The sequence below is a fragment of the Gadus macrocephalus genome, chromosome 19 (assembly GCF_031168955.1).
Source record: "Gadus macrocephalus chromosome 19, ASM3116895v1".
NCBI classification, from domain to species: domain Eukaryota; kingdom Metazoa; phylum Chordata; class Actinopteri; order Gadiformes; family Gadidae; genus Gadus; species Gadus macrocephalus.
Window position 1 is genome coordinate 5,988,805 of NC_082400.1, and position 22,691 is coordinate 6,011,495.

Here is a 22,691-nt window from a genome sequence, read left to right on the forward strand (position 1 = left end):
GCATTTCCTCAAAAGACTGAATGAAAGATAAACAGTGTCACTTCCGTTCAGGGTGACATAAACGAGTCCCCTTCACATTATTTTCAAGGCCTAAAACCCTGTAAAAGTCACCAGAAACCATTGGAATCGCTGAGCTGCATATATAAGAAAAAATGACGATAATGTGGGTCTGGCCTCCCTGATCAGATTTGACTGAGGACACCCCTACTTATTTTACCAATGTAGGCCTTTAACTTCCACCAGGAACACAGGCTGAAGACTTCCCTCCATTGTCTCTGGTCTTGAGACATCCCATCCAGTTGTAACCTTCTCCGGCTTCATCTCCTTTTCAGTGTTTCTTCTCCAAGTGGTCCTAGGTCTTCCGAGTCAAGTTTGGCTTTGGGCCCTAGCAACCCAAATTGTTGAAATCTCCCAATGTTACCAGGGCTTTCTCAAGTGTATTTCCAGCTTTATCAAACCACTGCCTTTTGTTGCTGCACTTTCACCACGAGGGCTTTCATTATTAACTCTCATTAGTGTCACAATGGGCTATTACCTTGTCTCTTAGCGCACCTCCCCCAGTAAACACAGCTATAACACTTGTCCACAAGGGACGCCCCTTTTAGGGCCCGATGGTCACACACCAGGCCAGAGTGGACCAGAGAACAGGGCTGACGCATGGGAAAGCTTTGATGCTGCACGTCATCACCTCTTCCTCCCCGCGATGTGTGATGTGTCAACTAACTTCAAGGAGGATTTGAAAAATAACAAGAAGAAATCTGTGGCGCAGAGAGAGGGAGAGGCAGGAAGAACATCCCTAAGGTGATGTCTGTACCAACGAGTGTAGGAGGTTAGAGAACAGCTGTAGTTTTACCCTCTCTCATTGGCCATCCCTAGAGCTTGTGTTCAAAGGATTTCTCGTTGCATGTTCCAGATCTCAATGAATATGTCTCAAGCCAATATTACATCCTCAATATATTGCATGATCATGTGTATAGAGGATCAAACATCAACCCCCTCTTACTGATACTAAATCAAAGACTTGATAGAAAACATGATGTAAACATCTCTTTTTCTGAGCAAGGAGTGTGTTGGGTAAACTATGAAAGCAATACATTAAGCACAGTTATATATCAGTAATAAAACATTTGGTGAACCCCTTAGAAACAACCAGACATCGGTGGGTGGGGACTGAAAGCGGAGGTGACAGGTCCAGGGACACTGTATTTTTTTCGGACCTCTCTGTATGTGTGTGTGAGGGAATGTTCCCGTCATGGCGTCCAAGGTCTAATTAGAGCCGACCGGGCCAGGAGTGTGTACAAGCCTCTGGGTGTATGTGGATTATTACCGCTTTTGTTCTCCTGTCTATCTCCAGGAAGGCGGAACAAAAGCCTCCGACCGTGTTCCAGAGGACAGGAAGAGAGCCGGTTATTAAAAGGCTTGTGTTAATAATAATGGTGGAAGGGAACAGGGGGGGAACGAGAGGTTCCCTGCTCACACGAGCAGCACACGTCAGGTGTTGAAGGGGATAGCTCCTTTGTAGCCCAGATGTTGGTACTTACTGGCGGATCCGCTTTTCAACATGTGTTTATTTACCCCTGCTGCGGGAAGACGGGAAACTCGGTTGTTTGGTTCAGCAGGAGGGAAAACCTTGATCTCAGGTTTCAATCCAACCTCACAATATACAAATAAAGGGATTGTTGCTGAGGTTTTGCTGTGATTTTTCAGTTATTGTTCAGTACATATCAGCACAACAGTGGCAGCTTCTCCTTTAGAAATGTTTGTTCATTCAGTCTTTTGTCGTTTTTGAAACCGACTATTTTCCTGTGTTTGTGGAGCTTTGCCTTTCACATCTTTCACTTTCTGTAGAAATAAAGATACAATTTGTTTTGTTGCAAAAATGCCTCGTCTACCTCTGACTGTGGTCAGATACATGTCAGATCAAGCATATTGCTAAAATAATGCATGATTTGAAAATAACCAGTTCCATGAGATATCTTGTTTTCAGGCTGCTTTGAGGAAAACCAGGACAACTGTTGGCCAAAACTAAAACAGATTAGGACTATTTTGTCCTGCAATGTGATATCAGATGTATCAAACACCTGTGTCTCTTCATCCGGTGCACTCTTTTTATGCTGTTGCATTTCCTTCTGTCTACTGGTAGAAACCCCCATGGGTTACAAGTCCCATCATTCTCCCAGGGTCTGACGTACTCAACGGGTTACCACCGAGGCCTGTGAACCACAACAGAGAAAGTCAATTGCTCGTGGATTAGGAACCATCTGGTTTGTTTTCGTCTTTGTGAGCTATTCATCATCGCAGAAACAGGTAGGTTTTGTCACCGGCGTGGAATCATCCTCTAAGTACCTAAGTGTTTCCAGGGCTCATTTTGAGCCGCCAAGCATTTCCTTTTCCCCCATCGGTTGCATTATTCTTATCCTCTTGGCTACGACTTCTGACTCTGAGATTTAGGACGGGATGTTTCCCACTTGCTTCGTATTGGGGGCTCCGGGGACTCTGCCAGGGACACACACACTTTGTTGATGAAGTCAGGTGCGGTAAGCTCTAGCTTCCAATGCTATGCTTTCCTTAAGGCTCGGGCTTTGTGGGTCCACTTACGCGGCTAGGGGTTAGAATCAAGTTTTTCTTTCTTTCAGTTGTGTAGAGGTATGGGGTGGTGTGTAAATAATGTTTTGTAATGTAACATGTGCTTGTTCAAGGCAGTTGGTTATTCTTTTCTGGTCCCTGGGAATTCACCCTGTTCTTTGGAGGTGGTGATTCATAAAGCTCCGTATTTCAGAGCGGGGTGTGGATCCAGACCTTCATGGAGGTCAGTACTCAGTGGTCAGAACAACTGACATCACTGACCACACTGAGAACTGCAAAGCACTCACAATCTCCACCTACTTCTTGATGGCCCAGTTGTGAATGTCTAATGAAGGAGAGGGGGGAAAAAAAGCAGAGCCTTGACAGGAGTCCAAATCCACCAATGAATGGATCATGAGTCCATGCAGGAGGAGGAAGGACACATCTCTTTCCCCCGAAGTATTAAAAAGACGAAAAGGCTTCCAGCATTGTCCTAGCGAGCCTCCCCAGGAGGTTATGAGGAGCTTGGCCAGGGCACCCTTTCTCTTCCCATCCTCACAAAGCTCACACCGAGCTCCAAGGCCAGGATGGAACCCACGTTGTTCATCTGCCATCGTTGCCCTGTAGAAAGCGAAGGTGTCCTCTCCAAAGGGTTTTTACCATCCATTTCAATTTGCAGTGTAACGTGGTCATTCTGTACAGCAAAATGATCATAAGAAATGTTCCTCAATCTACTACAAAAACATACGCTAACCCTAGTGATGCAAAATACCCCAAAAGATTGTTTAAATCACAGCATCCTAGAATAAGCCAACAATATCATACAACCCATTGATTCAAGACTATGGTGGAAAACAGGGACACCTGTCTCTACAGTCAGAGCCTTCTTAGCTTAGTAAACGTAGCTTACCCACATATTCATATTCAGTGCATACATTTGTCTGCAAAATAAGCAATGGCCTCTCTGTTACCCCGATCAGCTGAGCTATATCTCTCTCCCTTGCGGTATCACCCCTGTGCTGTAAGGGATGCATAATCTATCCATGGCCTCCGTGTAATTGTGCTTATAGTCCAATACCACAATTCATTTTAATGAGCATACAATAATGGACCCTATGCCTTAGTGTTACTACGTCGTATTTCCTAGTTAAAGAGGGCACAAGTCATTTCTTCAAGTTGGTCTTTCGCTGTAATTACATTTCCGCTCTCTATTAATTTGCAGTCGTTATACGTTCTACCCCACACCAATACTAATCACGGCCCCATCTCCACACCAGCCCTGCATGTCTGTGATGGAACATGAGAACACAAGATACGATATCTTCATTATTCCCAGAAGGGAAATTCAGGGCTTGCAGATCAGACAAGAGAGGATAAACATGCAAATAAAAATGTAATGATAAACATGGGATGATCATCACAAGTACATTCAATATAGTCATAAAGCAATTGTGATTGGAATCAGCTCATCCAATAATTTGACCATTCACATGAAAGAATGCATCCATTCTCAAAGAATGATAGGAATTTCAAACTGCTCATAACAGAATTTTAACATTCCTGTAAAATAACTGGAGAATACTCCTACACAGAGAGCTGGAATGTGCAAAGAAGGAGCCCTTCATGTCTGGTCATGCTCTGGTGACAAGCCTGTGGAGGAGGAGGTGGAGGAGGATGAGGTGGAGGAGGAGGAGGTGGAGGAGGAGGAGGGGCAGAGGAGGGGTTTGGGGGGGAGAGGTATGTGGCACGCATGAAGACCTCAATGTGCTGAGCCATACGGTGGCTGTCTCCTCACTCATCACCAGCCCTTCATTGCTCTCCATCCCGTTGTCCTTCCTGGATCATTTAGGAGCAGACAGGGAAGGCCCCGGGGCCCTCTCTCCAAGGGAGCAGTCTCTCAGAGCGGGGGCAGAGTCAAGCCGAGACATGCATACATGGACGTCGCGCTGACTGCTTTGACCTGCTGCAGTGTTATGGCACCGACGGCGCCAAATCGGAGTGGGGAAGACTGGCCTGTAAACAAACGCAAGTGAACGGGGGGGATTTGCGTTTCTTCTCGATAAGAAGCACGATAACCTTTACATCTTCGTCTGACTATTGATGAGTCGTTTTTTGGTTTGGATTTAATCAAATTCGTATTGAATATAAAACATAGATCATAAACCTTTGAATAAAATAACGACTCATTGAAATGAGATGCAGTTGATGTCGTGCTTTTGATCCAGAAGCACTGCGGCTCCTTCCGTTTATGTAAGATCCAACGCGGCGTCTATTTCTAAACGTGTCCGAGGCCCTGATCACAGCCTCTGCCGGGGCGCTGCAGGGCAGTTTGCCCCGAGGCCCGGTGGGAACCATCGCATTGAGGGTCCTGTCAGGGATGGTGGAGCCCGGGAGGCTCTCCTGCTGGCTGGGATGGCAGCGGTGGTGGTTGTGCGGTGGGGGTGTACAGCGATGCACTGATCTCCTCTGGATTATTAAAACGCTGCACTGAAGAGAGGATGAAGGGGAAAGAGACGTCAATGTGGGGGTCTATTCGGGCTGTGTGTGTGTACTTGTGCGTTTGCATGATGTGTATACATATGTGTGTATGTGCGTTCATGTGTACAGGGTACATATGAAAAATTAGAGTAATAAAGAATGGAAACATAAAGCATAACTTTAGCATAACATGTGAGATACCAACCATTTCTTCCTTAATGCTTATGTTTCCTCTGACTTCTCATTTGCTCATTCACAAGGACAGTGATGAGACCGCTCGTGTCCCACTCTGCTCACATATCCGTCAGATATCAGCTAGAGCCATGGTTACACTGCATGGTGCCAGCTCTCTCCTCTCTCCTCCTCTCTCTCTTCCACCTCTCCTCTCCTCTCGCCTTCTTCTCTCTCCACCTCCTCTCCTCTAACCTTCGCCTTTCTCCTCCTCTCCTCTCCTCCTTTCTCTCGTCTCTGTCCTTCTACTCTCCTCTCCTCCTCTCCTTCTCTCTCTCCTCCTCCTCCTCCTCCTCTCCTCTCCACTCATAAACTCAAATTCAAGCTTGAGTGCCAGGCGCCCTGGAGGGGGCTTGGCACCGGCAGCTCATCCAGTGCCCTACTTCTGCGTGCGCCATCCACACGCAGGGAGGGAGGGGGGGAGGAAGGGAGGGAGGGAGGGGAGGAGCGTGGTCAGAGGGAGAGAGGGAGAAGCGGAGGGTGAGAGGGAGGTGTGAGTGAACGGGTGAGAGGGATGGAAGGGAGAGAGGGAGAAGAGGAAAAGGGGGAGAGACAAAAAAAAGTGGAGGAGTGAGAGGGAGACAGAAGAGGCGAGAGAGACAGTGAGAGGGGGAAGATGAGCGGGGTAGGGAGGGAGAGGGGAAAGAGGAAGTGATGTGTGCCATGTGTTGTTGCAAACTGAATTCTCTGAACCACTTCCATTTTGAAGAGACTCCACAGATGATGTTGCGGGTCCATTGTGTGATCTAACGAGGGCAGCCTCCATTTTTGAAGAGCTCTCTCTCTCTCTCTCTCTCTCTCTCTCTCTCTCTCTCTCTCTCTCTCTCTCTCTCTCTCTCTCTCTCTCTCTCTCTCTCTCTCTCTCTCTCTCTCTCTCTCTCTCTCTCTCTCTCTCTCTCTCTCTCTCTCTCTCCCTCTCCCTCTCCCTCCCCCCTCACTATAAAACTAAGAGGAGCCCGTATGAGTGTCTGATTAAAATCACTGAGCTTCTTTTCATTAATTAACTTAAATTAAAGCGAATTGGCAGCACATGGGTGGATATTACTCATGTCTACTCTCAACGATGATCCCTTAATTATGCACTTTTTCATTTTATACTCGTCCCCAATAGTGTCTAGTGGCAGTGGCAACAGTTCGAGCAATATCAGCTAATTTGTGTACTTCTTTTTATTAAGAACTCAATGCTGACATAACTGTACTGCATACACTCCCAACATTACGGTATCTAAGTGTCTTTTGTAAGGGACATCAGCATTCACATCTTGTACATAACCATCCTCTCTTATTGGAGTGGCAAGGTGTTCGTCTATCTATATTTATATCACAGATCATTTATTGATACGTATATATATTCATATAATTTACAATTCAGAGGGATCCGCAGGGGGTAATATGTGCGAGATGGTAAGGTAGATGGTGAGGTATTATATACAATTAACTGGCTTGAACACAACAAAGGGTATAATTAAACAGTCACGTATATATCTCCAATCACCAGGGTGGACTTCTATTCGCACACCATCTAGTCTGCCGAAAGCGCCTTCGTTTCCATTCTGAGAGTGACCCAGGAACACGACGCACTGACCTTTACATTAAGTTATTTAGCAGATCGTGTTATTTGAGGCGAGGCAGAGAAGGCACACGTCCAAGTGATCAGGAATGATTGGTATGGACTGTGATATTGACTGTGATATAGTGATCTCAACTGTGAGTTAGTGAATGAGTTAGTAACTGTGATATTTTATAGTCATGATACTAACAGTGATATTGTGATGCGAACAGGGGTACAGGGATATCGTGAAATTGACTGATAGTTTTGATGTTAGGTGATCAAGTTATATTGACGGTGATAATCCCTATATTAACAGTGATAGTGGGATATGAACAGTTTTAATGTGATATAATGGTCCATCCAAAACCAACTTCACACAGTTGTTAGGAGCAGTTAGGCATGGGCGTCTTGCTCAGGGACACCGCGACACTCAGCTAGGAGGTACCAGGGATCGAACTACCCTTTGACCTTCCAATAGCCGGCTCTGCCTACTAAGCCACTGCTGCACACACGGTGATATTAAAAGTTAGATTGTGATCTTGACCGGGATATTAACAGCATTGCAGCCACATGAAAGGGACATTAAGAATGATAATAACAGTGATAGTGACTGTGAACGTGTTTTTAACAGGTTGTTGATCTACGGTCAGTACTGCAGCCAAATGGAGACATAAGTGATAATAACAGTGATAGTGACTGAGTGTGAATGTGTTTTTACAGGTTGTTGATCTACGGTCAGTACTGCAGCCATATGGAGACGGCTCAGAAGACACTGGACGACCTCATCGCCACGCGGGAGGAGGTCAAAGTTAAAGTTGAGGTAACCCACCTCCTGCTATTTACATGTTGTTAATTGTTGGACAGGTTTCAAGGTTGGATCAGGTACAACAAATACACGCAGGCCTATTTATACATTGTGAAAGGTTTTACATGTTCAAGGAAGCTAAAAAACAGGAGAAGAAGGTGACTGATTGGCTCCACCCACTGTTTGGAAATATGCAAATGTCTAAATGGTGATTGGCCGTAGGGCCGGGAGAAGCAGAGAGGGACCATAAGATAGAGTGGGAAGGAATTCAAGATGGAGTCGATGTAACAGTGCAGTAGAAGTTCAACTGATCGAACAAAGTTTTCCAACTTCTTGTTATGCATTAGATTGGGATGTTCAATTATGCATTTTTCTGTTGATACCACAGCAAAGACGAATACAAGTCATTATCAATGTTGTCATCTGTTTAAAATAGTTTTGAACATGAATTTTTGAAGAGGACAGCTATTGATTATGATAAGGTTTCCAAACAAATGCATTACCATGTCAGTTACCGTTGAGTGCAGGCTTATTCTTTGTAGATAAAAAATAAAGGAAAGAAGAGAAAAAAGTCCTCTGAGGCTGTATCTGTGATTATGAGCTACACAAATATAATGTCCTTGTAAGATCAAGTCAAAACCATGGTCAGGCCACACACACAGTTTCACCGCCCAGTGAGAGACTCAGCCTAGGACCTAAAGAGACTCCACTCCCTCAATTACAAGTTAAATCCTCATCAGGGAACATAGATTTTATTTTAAAAGGCCAGTACCAATGGAAACAGGATTACAATAATGGAACCATGACTTGTTGAATGTACTTTAGTACTTCTAATAGGTATGGATAATATTGTGTGAAATGTTCTTTTAAATGCTTGCTAGCATATAAACGGTCATTATTCTCAATTACAGCCCACACCCCAATTTTCAGCCCCTGAATTCTTACTAGAAACAGGGTAAGGTTAATGCGCTAGTGCAATGGAGGAGGATTAAGGTAGATCAATGTTTAGCCCGGCGAGAGAATGGGAGCAAATTAGACATGGATCCTGTTGACAAAATGGAAAGCATTTCTCCCTCTCTACTCTTCTCTTTCTCTCTCCTCTTTTCTTTCTTTCTTTCTTTCTTTCTTTCTCTCTCTCTCTCTCTCTCTCTCTCTCTCTCTCTCTCTCTCTCTCTCTCTCTCTCTCTCTCTCTCTCTCTCTCTCTCTCTCTCTCTCTCTCTCGGGGGACATTGCTCCTCACTGGCTAGTTAGACAAATAATCAGCTTGTTAATTTTTTTCAGTCTGGAACTTATCCTGCCTTTTGGAATAAATGGATAATTCTAGGTAGATGGGAAATGTTGGTACTTTGTGCCATACAGTACTGTGAGTGCATAGATTTCTTAGCATCTGTGGCCCCAGTGGGAACAAAACCCTTAACCCTGGCAGTTGTAATGACATGCTCCACTAGTTGACCATATTGAGCTAGACAAGACGAAATACATCCCGCACCCTGAGCAATGTCCCCAATCAGCATAAATGCTAATTGTCCTGGTGCGGTTTGCCCTACAGAACAATTAGGTCTGTGCATTAGCAATATGTAGCCTCCTTCACTGGGGTCATGGGTTTGCTGAGGCGATAGACGGTGAACGCAACTCCATGATTAAGTAATTAATCAACTGGGCAATGAATCATCTCGCCCCTAATTGTTTAAACAAGTAGTACAATCTGCAGCTTTTAAATGCAACATATTGTGTGTAATGCTGTGTGTTACTGTGTCTGTCTGGGTTTGTGTGTTATTTTAGGAGTGCACAATGAAGGTGCAGGAAGGGAAGTTCAAGCTGCAGGATCTTCTGGTGGTTCCAATGCAGAGGGTCCTGAAATACCATCTACTGCTGAAGGTAGGCACATAGAACACACCCAACACCAACACAGAGACCACGGCCACGCTACCTCGGGGAAACGGAAACGCATCGTCGTTCGCAGGGTTAGCCTCTTCCGTACACATTCATTCAGCATTTTCCAACACCCAAAGATGCTATTTTACCTTGTGTGACTCTTAATCTTAATTTTGAACAGCCTTATTGTGCTGATTTGTTGAAAGAAGCTGTGGGCGGTTTAGAGGTACAGCTGGGCCAGTTAGGATTGTTGTTTTTTTTTTAAATGGGTGTTTGTTTATTTGTTTGTGAGTATTTCGTCTTCTGTTTATTTGACTTTGGTTATTCTTTGGCTAAGTAATCATTTTGGGGCAAATTTTGGACGAGACCACAGTTTTGGAAGGTGATTTGTGAAAATAAGTGACCATTTGGCTCATTGTCTGTGGCTTATTGATTTGCTCTGTGATAGTTTCGCTATATTGATTTTGGCAAATAGTTTAGCTACGTGTAAAATTAGGTGATCGTTTTGCTATTGTTAGGTGAATCTGTGGCTAGAATATTGCATAGCTAGGTGATTGTTTGGCAAATTGATGGCTAGGACAGGTCATTGTTTTGTCTAGACGATGGTTTGGCTTAATGCTTGGCTAGGAGCTTTTTTTGTCAAGGTGATTACGGGGCTAGTTGATAGGTTTAGCCAGGTGTTAGTGAAGTTCCACATTAGTGGAGGGACACTTTCATCTTTATAGTCAACAGAGGCCCTGCGGGGCTCTGAGGTCAAATCAAGCATGCTGAAATCAGATTAAACTCAGCCCATTTCCCTGCCTCACATGGCACTGCAGTAAAGGATTACCACCGCTTAAAGCCCCAGGGCTTCCTCTAGAGCTGAGTGTGTCTGCCGTGTGTGTCTGAGCGTCCATGACCTTTCAGTGAGATCTCTTTTATTCTCCCTATATTCCTATTGTTAGCCAATCAGCCGATACAATACACATGAGTAATCATTCTCCAGCAATGTGAAAATGATGAATGCATTTTTGGTGGGGTTCTATTGTTACTATTCAGTCACCAGGCAGCCAGACACTTTCTATCCAAAGTGACTTTTAGATACAGGTCATTAAGGAGCAGGTAGGGGTTTGACAGCTCACTGAAGGATGCCAACCTTTTGGCTCACCTCTCTGTATAGTTTTAGAGATGGAACATGGGTGGCTGGCTTAGGTAGGGCTGAGTATCAGCCGGAAAATGGTAAGGTGGTAAACACAGAAGAATATAATTAGACGTTTCTGACCTTCTATGTAAAGACATTAACATTGGTCATTTTAGTTTAAAAATAAAAGGAGGACTTTTGACTTCTGCAGGATTTGATAGTGGGTCTTGTTTGTTCCTTGAGTTGTTGTTGATGTTGACATCACGCGTTTCTCTCCAGGAACTCCTGAGTCACTCTGCAGAGAGACCGGAGAGACAGCAGCTGAAAGAAGCCCTGGAGGCCATGCAGGTTTGCGCTGTCTTAGTTCTCATTTAGTTTTTCATATGATTTGGGTGTCTGTGTTCAGTCACATCCGTCTGTGCCTTCTGCGTATGTACATGTGTGTAGAGAAATATTCCCCAACATTTGAGGTCGTTGGAAATTGTTGACTTATAAGCTATAAATATTTGATGGTTAGTTCTTGATAAAGAAGAAATAACCAAAACTATTTTAAATATCTCACAAAGGCCCTGTATGTACAAACGAGAAAATGGGGCTAAAGTTTCTTACCAAGCGGCCTACTTCCCACCTTTAGTGGGGCCTGATGTTGAGTTGGGGTTGCAGTAATTTACAAAAAAAATGGGTTCAAAAGCTGAAGTTGGGAACCACTGTTGTACAGTGACTATGCCCTCACCGTGAGTTTAAGAAAGTCTACTAAGATACATGAAAACCTAATCAAAAAAGGGCGAAAAGTGGAACTTGTTGAACCAATCCCGCTCCCCGTGCTTCCCAAGGACCTGGCGATGTACATCAACGAGGTGAAGCGAGACAACGAGACACTGAAGAAAATTAGTGAATTCCAAAGTTCCATCGAAAACCTTGTAAGTACTTCTGAAGAATTGCATAATAACTTAATTATATTTGTATAAGATGTATTCTAAAGCACTTTTATACTTTTTACCTTTTTTATTTAATTTGTTTCAAGGTGATGGTTAGTTCAGAATAAAAGAGCACTTGCATGAAATATCCACTAATATAAATCCTTATTTTTCGCAACTAAGAGAACTTCTGTGGCTCTGTGCCTCCATCTAATTCAGTGCATTTAAAGTAGTCCATGTTGAATCATTTAGCCTTGCAGAAAATTACCAGGCCAGTTATGCAAAAGCCAAAGAGGTGCCTACCTTCTTTCCTCTCATGAACTCTTCCCCTGTGTTGCTAGACTTTGAGCTGTTATTTATCTAGCCACCAATCTATCTGTCTATTGTTCTATCTGTCTTACCAGTACGTCTGTCTGTATACCCTACCTATAAATCGCCTCATATATATCCAATATATACCTACAAGTACACCTATACATCATAGGCTGTATGTGTTTGTGTACATGTAAAAGCAGAGTGACTAGAGCCTAATGGTACAGCTATAGCTTTCTGAATGAATAATATATCGGAGTGTACAGGGGAGCAGGTGGAGGTTGAACCCTCGGGGACAGCCAGCAGAGAGAACATTTTTCAGTTGCCTTCTCCATACGTCCCTGGCCGAGCAGGAAGGTATGGAGAGGGATGTGGGCTAGAGGGCTGATATAACACCAGGGAGGGACCGCACAGCCGCCGCAGAGCCCTGGGGATGCATTCTAAATGACTGGAAAATAACAATAAATGGTACCCTGAAGTCAGGGCACCATTTTCAGTGGTAAAATGGTGCATTTCGTTGTATTAATCAAAACCCCCGACATCCCTGAGTTGTCTCAGGCGCTGAAAAACGAGGGAGACCTTGCGGGAAATATATGTCATTCCATTTTGAACTGAATGTTGTTTGAGAAGATCACTTTAAATAGAACTCTGCTCTTCTGAGATTATCCTAAGAGTTGCATAATAGACATGTTGCATTATATATTGCGCTTTTAGCACTAGCTATATTAGCATAAGTGATTAGCATAAGTTACTAGCATAAGCCTGACTTGGAGTTCTCTGTGGGGGAGTGAAAAGTTGACCGGGGTGGTTGTTTGTGTGCCCTAAGCAGCAGGTCAAACTGGAGGAGTACGGCAGGCCAAAGATCGACGGAGAACTCAAAGTGTCCTCTATCATCAACAGAACTAAACAGGACCGGTAAGACCGGACCTCTGCGCCCTCTCAACCCACACAAATGGTTCCTCAATGAAACTGAATCAGAGACATTACAATTTTAAAGCGTTTAAAGTGGCTGGCCTAACGGGTCATGTGTATGCGTTTGTGTTTGCAGGTACATCTTCTTGTTTGACAAGGTGGTGATCGTGTGCAAGAGAAAGGGCTACAGCTATGAGCTCAAGGAGATCATTGAGCTTCAGTCCTACAAAATGTCAGACGACCTCATGAACAACAGGGATATGAAGAAGGTGAGGAGGCAGGGCGACGGAGATGATAGAACACCACCCTTCTCAGCCTGGTTATCGGAATAATGATCCACGCAATTATTCTAATCGATGCCCTTGAGCGACGTGATTTGGTCGATGGTAATTTCAGATCTGCGACTCATCAGTAATGCATTGAGGTGTCTGACATGCGTTGTTGCGTGGCCATGCTTTCAAGTTCACACTGGATAAAAATGCAAAGCAGGTCATTTATAATTCATGCGCGGTGGAGATCACGCGATACCGCCAGCGGTCTAACAGGGCTCCTTTCTTTTGTTTTTGGTGTCAAAATAATCATAATCTGCATGTGTGTCCGTGTCGCATGTGTAAGCGGCTCTTTCTCTCTCTGATGTCTTCTTTCTCCTTTCGCATGCTTACCAGTCGAGTGGAAAAATGGTAAGCTGACGTTAACCCCTTTTGTTTAAAACTCTTCCGCATCATAAAAACTGCATTGATTTGTTATTGGGTGTCGCACGGACCCTCCATTATTGTCTCGAAGAAACCGCTTGGCATGCTTCATGACTCTGGGGAGATGAGAACATATGTTGAGGGGGTGTCTCCGCATCCTTTGGTGTGGAGACTATCGATGCTGGTTTCCCTGTGGGCTTCTGTGTGCTCGTCTTGTCCGTGTGCCTCCGTGCGCGTGTTCCGCCCCACGCCTCACTCGCTCTGTGCCCCCAGTGGTCGTACGGCTTCTACCTGATCCACCTGCAAGGCAAGCAGGGCTTCCAGTTCTTCTGCAAGACGGAGGAGACCAAGAGGAAGTGGATGGAGCAGTTTGAAATGGCCATGTGAGTTTCCAATGGTCTCTTCCCCCAGGTGTCAGACTTTCACCCCTCGAACAATCGTCTCTCCTTGCGTTTTGTGATGACTCGAAGGTGTGCTCTCCAATCACACTAGGTCCAACATCAAGCCTGAGAGAGCCACAGCCAATCATCACAACTTCCAGATGCACACCTTTGATAGGAACACCAACTGCCGTGCCTGCAAGATGTTGTTAAGGTATTCAGAAATGTGACTCTAATATCGGGATCTTTCATCACGCATCATAAACTGCAGTATGTCGTTTTAAGCATGTTCCAGTTTAGCCACCCTTATTTCAATAACAGCCCATTTCAACGGAAGAGGTCGGATTAACTTTTTAATCCCAACAAACTGTCAAAGCATCCTGACGTTTTATCTCAGCAGAGTGCAAATTTAGTGGCAATTAAAGGTTGGGTATGGGATTGCGAAACGCCAGCAGATTTTGAAAATACACAACTCAAATGGTCCTACCCCCTCTCCTTCAACGCTGACTATGACTCCACCCATTCCATGTACATGGACGCTAGGGATGGGCAAAATTATTCTTTTCCGGGAACTAGTTCTTTCAGTTCAGTTCACTATAACGATTCGTTTGTTTGATTCGTTCGTTTTGATTCGTTCGTTACGTCAGATTACGTCATTTAACAGGGAATCTCACAGGTGTCTGGACGCGCACTCATGCACGAGCGCGACCACAGATGCGCGAGAGCGAGCCAGGCTAGCTAGGTTGGAGTTTAGGGTTGTCTTCTAGTGCTAGGTCCAAATGTGGATTAGCTAGTTAGCTAGCTCCAGTAGCTACCGCAGGATAACAACAAACAGAAGCTTGCTCTGGGTCACGAGCTTTGAGTACGTGCACGAAGGGGTCACGCGCGGGGGAGGGGGAGTGCAGTACGACCGCTTGATTGACGTACTTACTGTCCAATGCCACTCGGTGGTTCTGGAAATCATTGGCTGGAGTTTTTCGAGAACTGCCCGTTCCACAGATGATTGACTTGATTAATTTTCATGTCAGTACTTCTAACTCAGAGCTGTAAGTGGGTTATGATAAGGATTTCAAGTAATTTTGCAATAATGGCCGCAATAGAGAATTCCATACCCAACCTTTAAGGAGTGAATTTGTAACACAATAAAACAGTATGCATATGATTAAGGCTAAAACCCTTAAAAAATAATGCATATAAAAGTACACTAATAAGCAAAATATATTTACATGCCACAAATTCCCTCCCAAACCCTTTACCATCCCTGCTCAACCTCCATTCCAAGCGAACCAAGCTTGGCCTCATGGGAAATGGAGTTTTGGTCACGTAGAGTGCCACCCTGACCTCCATAACTGTTTGCATTCTAAACGGCATGTTGCGTATTGACCCATCAGCTCGGTGGCTCTGCTTTAACCTCTATCTGCAATGTTGGTAAACGCTAGTGCTGCGCCGCCTACCACTGCTTATTACTGAGTCAGTTACAACCCCAGAGTCAGTGTAGGACATAGCATACAGGAGGTATTCTGGGACACACTGATATGTAAACTTATAGTTCTTTGAGTGCTGTTATTCCTGTAGTACTAGATCAAAACGCTGGGTGGATAGGATGTGATTATAGCTAGAAAGATGTTTTTAATTATATTTACGAAAGTCTGCAACATGTCCTACGATGTGTTTCTCTATGAAGAGTACTGTACGGGTATTTAACACTTCAACTATTTATTTTGTGTATATTTTATTTCCTGTGTGTTTTAATTGACAGTAGTACTGAATGTGTCCTACTATGTATTGTCATAATGGTCTGTTATACTAACGGTTGTATCTTTAATTTCTTCTGCCTGTGTGTGTGTGTGTGTGTGTGTGTGTGTGTGTGTGTGTGTGTGTGTGTGTGTGTGTGTGTGTGTGTGTGTGTGTGTGTGTGTGTGTGTGTGTGTGTGTGTGTGTGTGTGTGTGCACATGCTCTATCCAGGGGCATCTTCTACCAGGGCTATTTCTGTGCACATTGTGGCACAGGTGCACACAAGGAGTGCCTGGAAGTTATCACCATCTGTAAAATCAGTAAGTGACCACAGACAGACAGACAGACAGACAGAGTCCTCTCGTACACCAGACAGACAGACTGACCGAGAAATGAGTCAACGGGAAGCTTTCTCACCATTAACTCTTCTCCCCTTTCTCTCCTTTCAGATCCCCATGATCTGGTAAGTGGATTCCATACTTTAAGAGTTTCAGTGTACTTAACTTTTGGATGTCACTTGTCTATCTGTTTATGTCAGACTGTCTCCCTCTCCCTTTCTTGCTCTCTGCCTTCTCCTCTAAAACTTCCCTTGCACTGTTTTTCTCTCATCTCTCTCCACTTTTCTGTCTGGCCCTGCCTCTCTTCATGTGTCTTTCTGCCTCTATCACTCGCTCTCTCTCGCTCTCTCTCATTCACTCTTGCTTTCTCTTTTTTATCTCTCTTTCTCGCTCTCTATTTATGCTCAGTTTTTTCCTTCTTTCTTATGATGTTCATGTTCATTGGCCATGGCACAGCAAAAACAATGATTTGTTTGCTAATTGGATGTTCTTTTTATTTTTTATTGCGGTACAGGAAGCTGGGATGTCGTTGGGTAAGTTTGAGTGGAAAAGTGTTTCTATTTCTGTCCCATGGTATCCTCATGTTTCTCCTTAAGTCGACTCCACACTCTACCACAGCTCAATACTGCCCTCTAATGGGCTGCTTACGACAAATATACCTACCAAAAAATAGTCGAAGATAATGTAAGTTTGAATTTGAATCGAAAGATAACTCCAAAAATACTTGCTTTCTGTGACGGAGAATGTGAGACAAAGCTGTGTCTATTAAGTGTACTAGCACAACTGAAAAAGTGTAAGTAGGAAGGAACACATTATTATGTATAACGTGTAGGTATTAATATTGTCATTGTAATAACAGTCTTATGAATCTGACTTTGTTCAGAAATATTGAATGAATAAACTAGTGGTCAAGTGAGACTAAGTTTTTTTTCTCTTTTTATCATTCCATCCCTTTTTGCTTGTTTGTCAAATGACTGATTCTGATCTCGATGTTCCCCGGCAGGTCCTAAGATGGTGGTGGTGCGGAACTACCACGGCACGCCCGCGCCCCCGGGGAAGCCCCCGCTGGCCCTCCAGACCGGGGACTTCATCGAGCTGCTGAAGGGGGAGCCTGAGACCTCCTGGTGGGAGGTGAGGGGAAACACCACTCTACCCCCTAAAGACCCCACGCCCATAGCTATTACCCCCCCCTTACAGCTCGCTGACTTCCCACAGAAAGAGTATTGGCTAGGGTGTTCAACTCCAAGTCAAAAAGAAAGCTCCCCATCCATTGTCGCCTTTGATAAAAGTGTAATTAAATAACTGTATACAGGATTTGATATTATCGCTTTCAATAGAACAGATACGGAATGCACGAAAAACTTATTTATTATTTATAGCGTTCTGTGGTTATAATCTTCATCTCATTTAAAAATGATTCTGCCCAGGGCTGAATGTCATCAGTTCTCCTGGCTGTTATAAGGCTAGCAACTGGCTGATATAAGGCTGATAACTGGCTGATATAAGGCTGATAACTGGCTGATAACTGGCTGATATAAGGCTGGTAACTGGCTGATATAAGGCTGGTAACTGGCTGATATAAGGCTGGTAACTGGCTGATATAAGGCTGGTAACTGGCTGATATAAGGCTGGTAACTGGCTGATATAAGGCTGGTAACTGGCTGATATAAGGCTGATATAAGGCTGATAACTGGCTGAGATAAGGCTGGTAACGGGCTGATATAAGGCTGATAACTGGCTGATAACTGGCTGATATAAGGCTGATAACTGGCTGATATAAGGCTGATAACTGGCTGAGATAAGGCTGGTAACTGGCTGATATAAGGCTGGTAACTGGCTGATATAAGGCTGATAACTGGCTGATATAAGGCTGGTAACTGGCTGATATAAGGCTGGTAACTGGCTGATATCTAGCTAGTACCTGGATGTGATATAAGGCTGATATATGGCTGATAAGTGGCTCATATATTTGACTATCTTTCCCCAGGGTAAAATCCTCCAGACACACAAGAGCGGCTTTTTCCCCAGTACCTGCGTCAAGCCCTGTTTGGACCCCAAGGTAGGCACATACATCCAAATCCAATCACAATGTCTCCTATATAACACTGTGGAACAGCCCCACTCCTCCTTAGCGTCCTCTTAAGCACCCTCTATGGTGTGTTAGTGTGTAATGATCTGCCTGTGCACTAATGGCTGTGATTTTAGTGTGCATGATTGGATCCTCTTGTGTTTTTCGCTTTGTCGCCAACAGCCATTCCAGTCGTGTCCTAGTCGACAGTCGTCAAGGGAGACGGACTACTATGGTTACCCTTGGTGAGTTCTGTGTGAAGGATATGGGCGTATTTTCTCCCTGCTGCTGTATCTCTCGGGACTGAGCAACCTTATTCAGAGTAATAATAGTGTAGTTTTATTTATATTCCTGAAGGACTACCATGATTTGCTGCAGTACATTTAGAACTAAAATAGTGAACTCCCTTAAATATTATTTAACTTTCACTTTCACTTTCCTTTTTGTGTTTGTAATATATGAAGGAAATATCCACTTACTCCATGTCATAGGAAGGTGTCATTTTCCTCGGGCCCTGGTGCCCATTTTTCGATGTTGTCATGTGATGCCATGAAAGATGCCGTAAACATCTGATCGCCATGTGAACAGCCCTCTCCCCCCTCCTGCTATGTAGGTTTGCTGGGAACATGGAGCGGCAGCAGGCAGACAACCTGCTGAAGTCCCACATCAGCGGGACCTACCTGATCAGGGAGCGCACTGCCGAGGCGGAACGCTTTGCCATTAGCATCAAGTGAGTGTCCTTCAAACCCCAGGAAGAGTCTTAAGAACTCACTGGGCTCAAGTTCTTAAGTTGCTCAAGATTCAAGGAATCAAAGGAAAATTCTAGACCTCTGGAAATATTCCAGAACTCTAAGAAGACTCCAGACTCTGAATGAATGTAGATGGAGCTCTTTCATTGTGTTGATGTGGATCTCTATATCTAGATCTTTGCTGGGGAGAAATTGTCCGGGTTTCATCTGGGAACGCTGGCATAATTCCAGAACACGTTTCTGTGGGTTTTATTTAGCTGAAGAGAGGAATTCCTGTGGGGATTTCTGAGTCGCTTTCTAAACTACCATCTAATTACAGCGTGGTTAATTGCATGTTTGATCGCATTTCCTGTTTGTATATCCTGCCTGGAAAAGGGCGGGGGGTGAGTCCCAGAGGGAAAGGATACGAGGGCTGATGGGACCGCTGATGGATATGAGAGATGTTGGGATGACTTCATACAAGGGTTCTGAATCTGATTATGATATTCCTCTGTGGCTTGTTTGAACTGTGTGTGTGTGTGTGTGTGTGTGTGTGTGTGTGTGTGTGTGTGTGTGTGTGTGTGTGTGTGTGTGTGTGTGTGTGTGTGTGTTTAGGTTCAACGATGAAGTGAAGCACATCAAGGTCATTGAGAAGGACAGCTGGATTCACATCACAGAGGCCAAGAAATTTGAAAGTCTTCTGGTAAACAACCGAATTTGGATAATGAAATATACATCTGTGTTATTCCTATTCTACATCCAAATCTGATCAAGGTAACCGACTCTATAGCTGAATGTTGTTGTTAGCAAGCATAGAATTTCCCCCAACAAGAACACAGCATTCCGCTTTCCCCTGCATCTGGCAAACAAACAGCTGGATAGCGGGTTTTGTCTTATATTTGTACGAGCCACGCAAATCCCAAAGGATGTATTGATGTTTTGTTCGGCGTTAATTACCTGTTTGGCTCTCAAACATGTCACTACAGTAGTGAGATGTTGCATCAACACCGTCTCTAATGTTGTTTATTTGCGGATAATATCACTCACATCTTTCCTACACATATTTCATTATATCTGACAATTACTGTCTTCTGTACTTTCTGTGGTGACCCCATGACACCCATCTGAGATGTATTCACGGGACGAACGAAGCGAACCATATCTTCTATAATGTTGTGTCTGTGTGTTATCAGGAGTTAGTGGAGTACTACCAGGCCCACTCCCTGAAGGAGAGCTTCAAGCTGCTGGACACGACGTTACGCTATCCCTACAAGTCCAAAGAGCGTTCCCTGACCCGGACCAGCACCCGCTCTCCAGGTAGACCAGCTCCGCCTCCCTGAGAACCAGGGCCAGGACACACAGTACCACCGGGGCACCCAACGGGTGATAGTTGGAGTAGAGGCCACAGCAAGACAACACACTAGACCATTGCAAACACTTTTGGACATAAAAACACAAGCAATAAACGTGGCGAAAAAAAATACTTTTTGTTTTCAAAGCCGAACATTATTTAGGATTATCGTTTGTTATTACTTCATTCTAATTCTAATAGAATATAATGAAACCCCAGGTTCAATGTAGGTGTCTTAAAATAATGACCATCTATATATATTGACATCAATGCACCCATTATTTATTAAGCCGTCTATCAATTATTGATGATAATTTTTGTACTTCCAGTAGATCATGGCCCTTATTATCTGAAGGTGATTATGGTATATATTTAGTCAAGTACATAATATGCATAAGATGCATTTATAGAGCCTTAGGAGGAAAATTAAGACATGGTTCAGTAAGAATGACTAGCTAGCCTACTTGGCATCTTCTTGTGCATCTTCCCATGGTCTAGAAACGGTCTAACATGCATGACAGCACAACGGGAAGATTGGTCTATAAGCTAGGCTAAACGCTAATCGCTTGCTGTAGCTCTTAACCTCTGCTGCCTCCTTTTGAATCCTTGCTTTTACAGGAACAGGCAACATTTGAGTATCAACTTCTTAAATGACGTAATTACCCACGAGACATTGAATTGAAATAAGACACAAAATTATTTTTATTCCCATGAAATTGTATTATTATTATTATTATTATTATTATTATAAGCTTGTATATACAAGTCTAAACTTTCCTCGACTACTAAACTGTCTTTGACTACTTCGACTACCAGGTCCTCTATTGATCATATAGTGTACTAATAGTTCTCTGAATGGAGGTAATTTGGTGGACCGGTAGAGAGGGCTGTGTGTGGGGTTAGGGGTGTTGCCATCTCTTTTAATTTCTTCCCTCTGGGGCCTGTTGCCACAGCAACCTGTGGCATACCGACGGAATACATGCGCTTGTGCTAGCTGCAGGAGTGTGGTTGTGTGTGTGTGTGTGTGTGTGTGTGTGTGTGTGTGTGTGTGTGTGTGTGTGTGTGTGTGTGTGTGTGTGTGTGTGTGTGTGTGTGTGTGTGTGTGTGTGTCTGCGTGGGCTTTGTGGCGACTGTACCCTCCCTAGCATAATGGCTCTTATATCTCTGCTTTCTCCTCCTGCCCCTCCTCCTCCTCCTGCTGTCTGGTCCCCTTCTTCTGGCGCTCCTCCTCCTGCTCCTCCTGCTCCTCCTCCTCTGGTGCTCCTTGCTCCTCCCAGCAGCCTCATGCGCCTCCTACAACTTCTCCTTCCTCAGCCCGCAAGGTCTCAACTTCTCCTCTTCTCAGAGCTCAGCTCCCTTTTGGTCAGGTACTCTCTCTCCCCTCTCCTTTTTTTTTTCTCTCTCTCTCTCTCTCTCTCTCTCTCTCTCTCTCTCTCTCTCTCTCTCTCTCTCTCTCTCTCTCTCTCTCTCTCCTCCATTTCTTTCTTTCCTAGCTCCCTGCCCATCTTTTTGTTTTTGGTCTATCTTTCTTTTTGTGTTTTCTTTTTGTTTTGATTCTTTCCTTTTTATTTACATTTTATTTGGTTTCTTTATTTTTTTTGCTTCATTCTATTTCTTGCCCCTTAGCTTTTCTGTATTTGTATCATTATCTCTCTCTCTCTCTCTCTCTCTCTCTCTCTCTCTCTCTCTCTCTCTCTCTCTCTCTCTCTCTCTCTCTCTCTCTCTCTCTCTCTCTCTCTCTCTCTCTCTCTCTCTCTCTCTCTCTCTCTCTCTCTCTCCCCCCCCATCTCTCTCTCTCTCCCCCCCTCTCTCTCTCTCTCTCTCTGTCTCTCTCTCTCTCTCTCTCTCTCTCTCCCTCTCTCTCTCTCTCTCTTTCTCTTCCTCCCTCTCTCTCTGTCTCTGTGTGCTGCTGGTCTCATCAAAGCTCTCACTCCCATGGAGCCCAGCTCATTATCTAGAACGTTCCCCATACACGTCTACACCCAGGGTGTCGGGCAGCAATCAAATCAGGAGCTAGAAAGACCATTCCCTCTCATACTGTCGCAGCGTGAGTTTGTTCTCCGCGCGTACGTTCCTCCACATGTTCTGGCACTTATTTTAGACCTGCTTAAATAAAAAACTGACATTCGGTTGGATAATCTTTGATCATTAATCCCGACTGCCAAAGTTACCTTGCTCCTTGACTTTATCTTAAGTGCGAGACTTGCATGAACTAGATATCTGTACCTTGTGATTAGTCTCGCTAACACCTCTCCATAAGTAGCACTGTCTGTGTGTATTAAAGGGATAAAGCTGTTTTTAGATGTTATGTAACTGTCAGCATACCAGTTTAATTCAAAAGCTGATAAATGGGTGTGGGTGTTTGACTCCCAAGTGAAAGATTCTGGTTTCGAACCCTAGTGTCCGCAAAATGCTCAGAATTTTTATTAATGACACGCATCTATAAACATTCCGAGGAGAAACGCTTACATGTACACCTTAAGATGTCAAACTCTTTGTCAACTGAACTTTACCATGGTGACCTTGCATGACCTTTGTGTGACCTTGCGTCCCAGTGTTCACGCCGCGGGTGGTGAACACGGCGGTGGCCAGGTATAACTTTGCGGCGCGGGACATGAGGGAGCTGTCGCT

At 44.3% G+C, this 22,691-nt stretch overlaps 1 protein-coding gene across 1 annotated transcript in view; it reads left to right on the forward strand.

Annotated features, from left to right (window-relative positions):
- LOC132447881 (guanine nucleotide exchange factor VAV2-like) overlaps window positions 1-22,691 on the forward strand; it is a 48,340-nt gene that overhangs the window by 23,933 nt on the left and 1,716 nt on the right. The window contains 20 exon segments of the mRNA XM_060038886.1: window positions 7,547-7,646; window positions 9,415-9,510; window positions 10,907-10,975; window positions 11,461-11,547; window positions 12,683-12,771; window positions 12,905-13,037; window positions 13,434-13,448; window positions 13,734-13,843; window positions 13,953-14,054; window positions 15,807-15,895; window positions 16,025-16,038; window positions 16,428-16,446; window positions 16,917-17,044; window positions 17,901-17,972; window positions 18,165-18,226; window positions 18,595-18,711; window positions 19,325-19,412; window positions 19,903-20,026; window positions 21,338-21,427; window positions 22,616-22,690. Of these exon segments, the coding sequence (XP_059894869.1) occupies window positions 7,547-7,646; window positions 9,415-9,510; window positions 10,907-10,975; window positions 11,461-11,547; window positions 12,683-12,771; window positions 12,905-13,037; window positions 13,434-13,448; window positions 13,734-13,843; window positions 13,953-14,054; window positions 15,807-15,895; window positions 16,025-16,038; window positions 16,428-16,446; window positions 16,917-17,044; window positions 17,901-17,972; window positions 18,165-18,226; window positions 18,595-18,711; window positions 19,325-19,412; window positions 19,903-20,026; window positions 21,338-21,427; window positions 22,616-22,690 (1,679 nt within the window).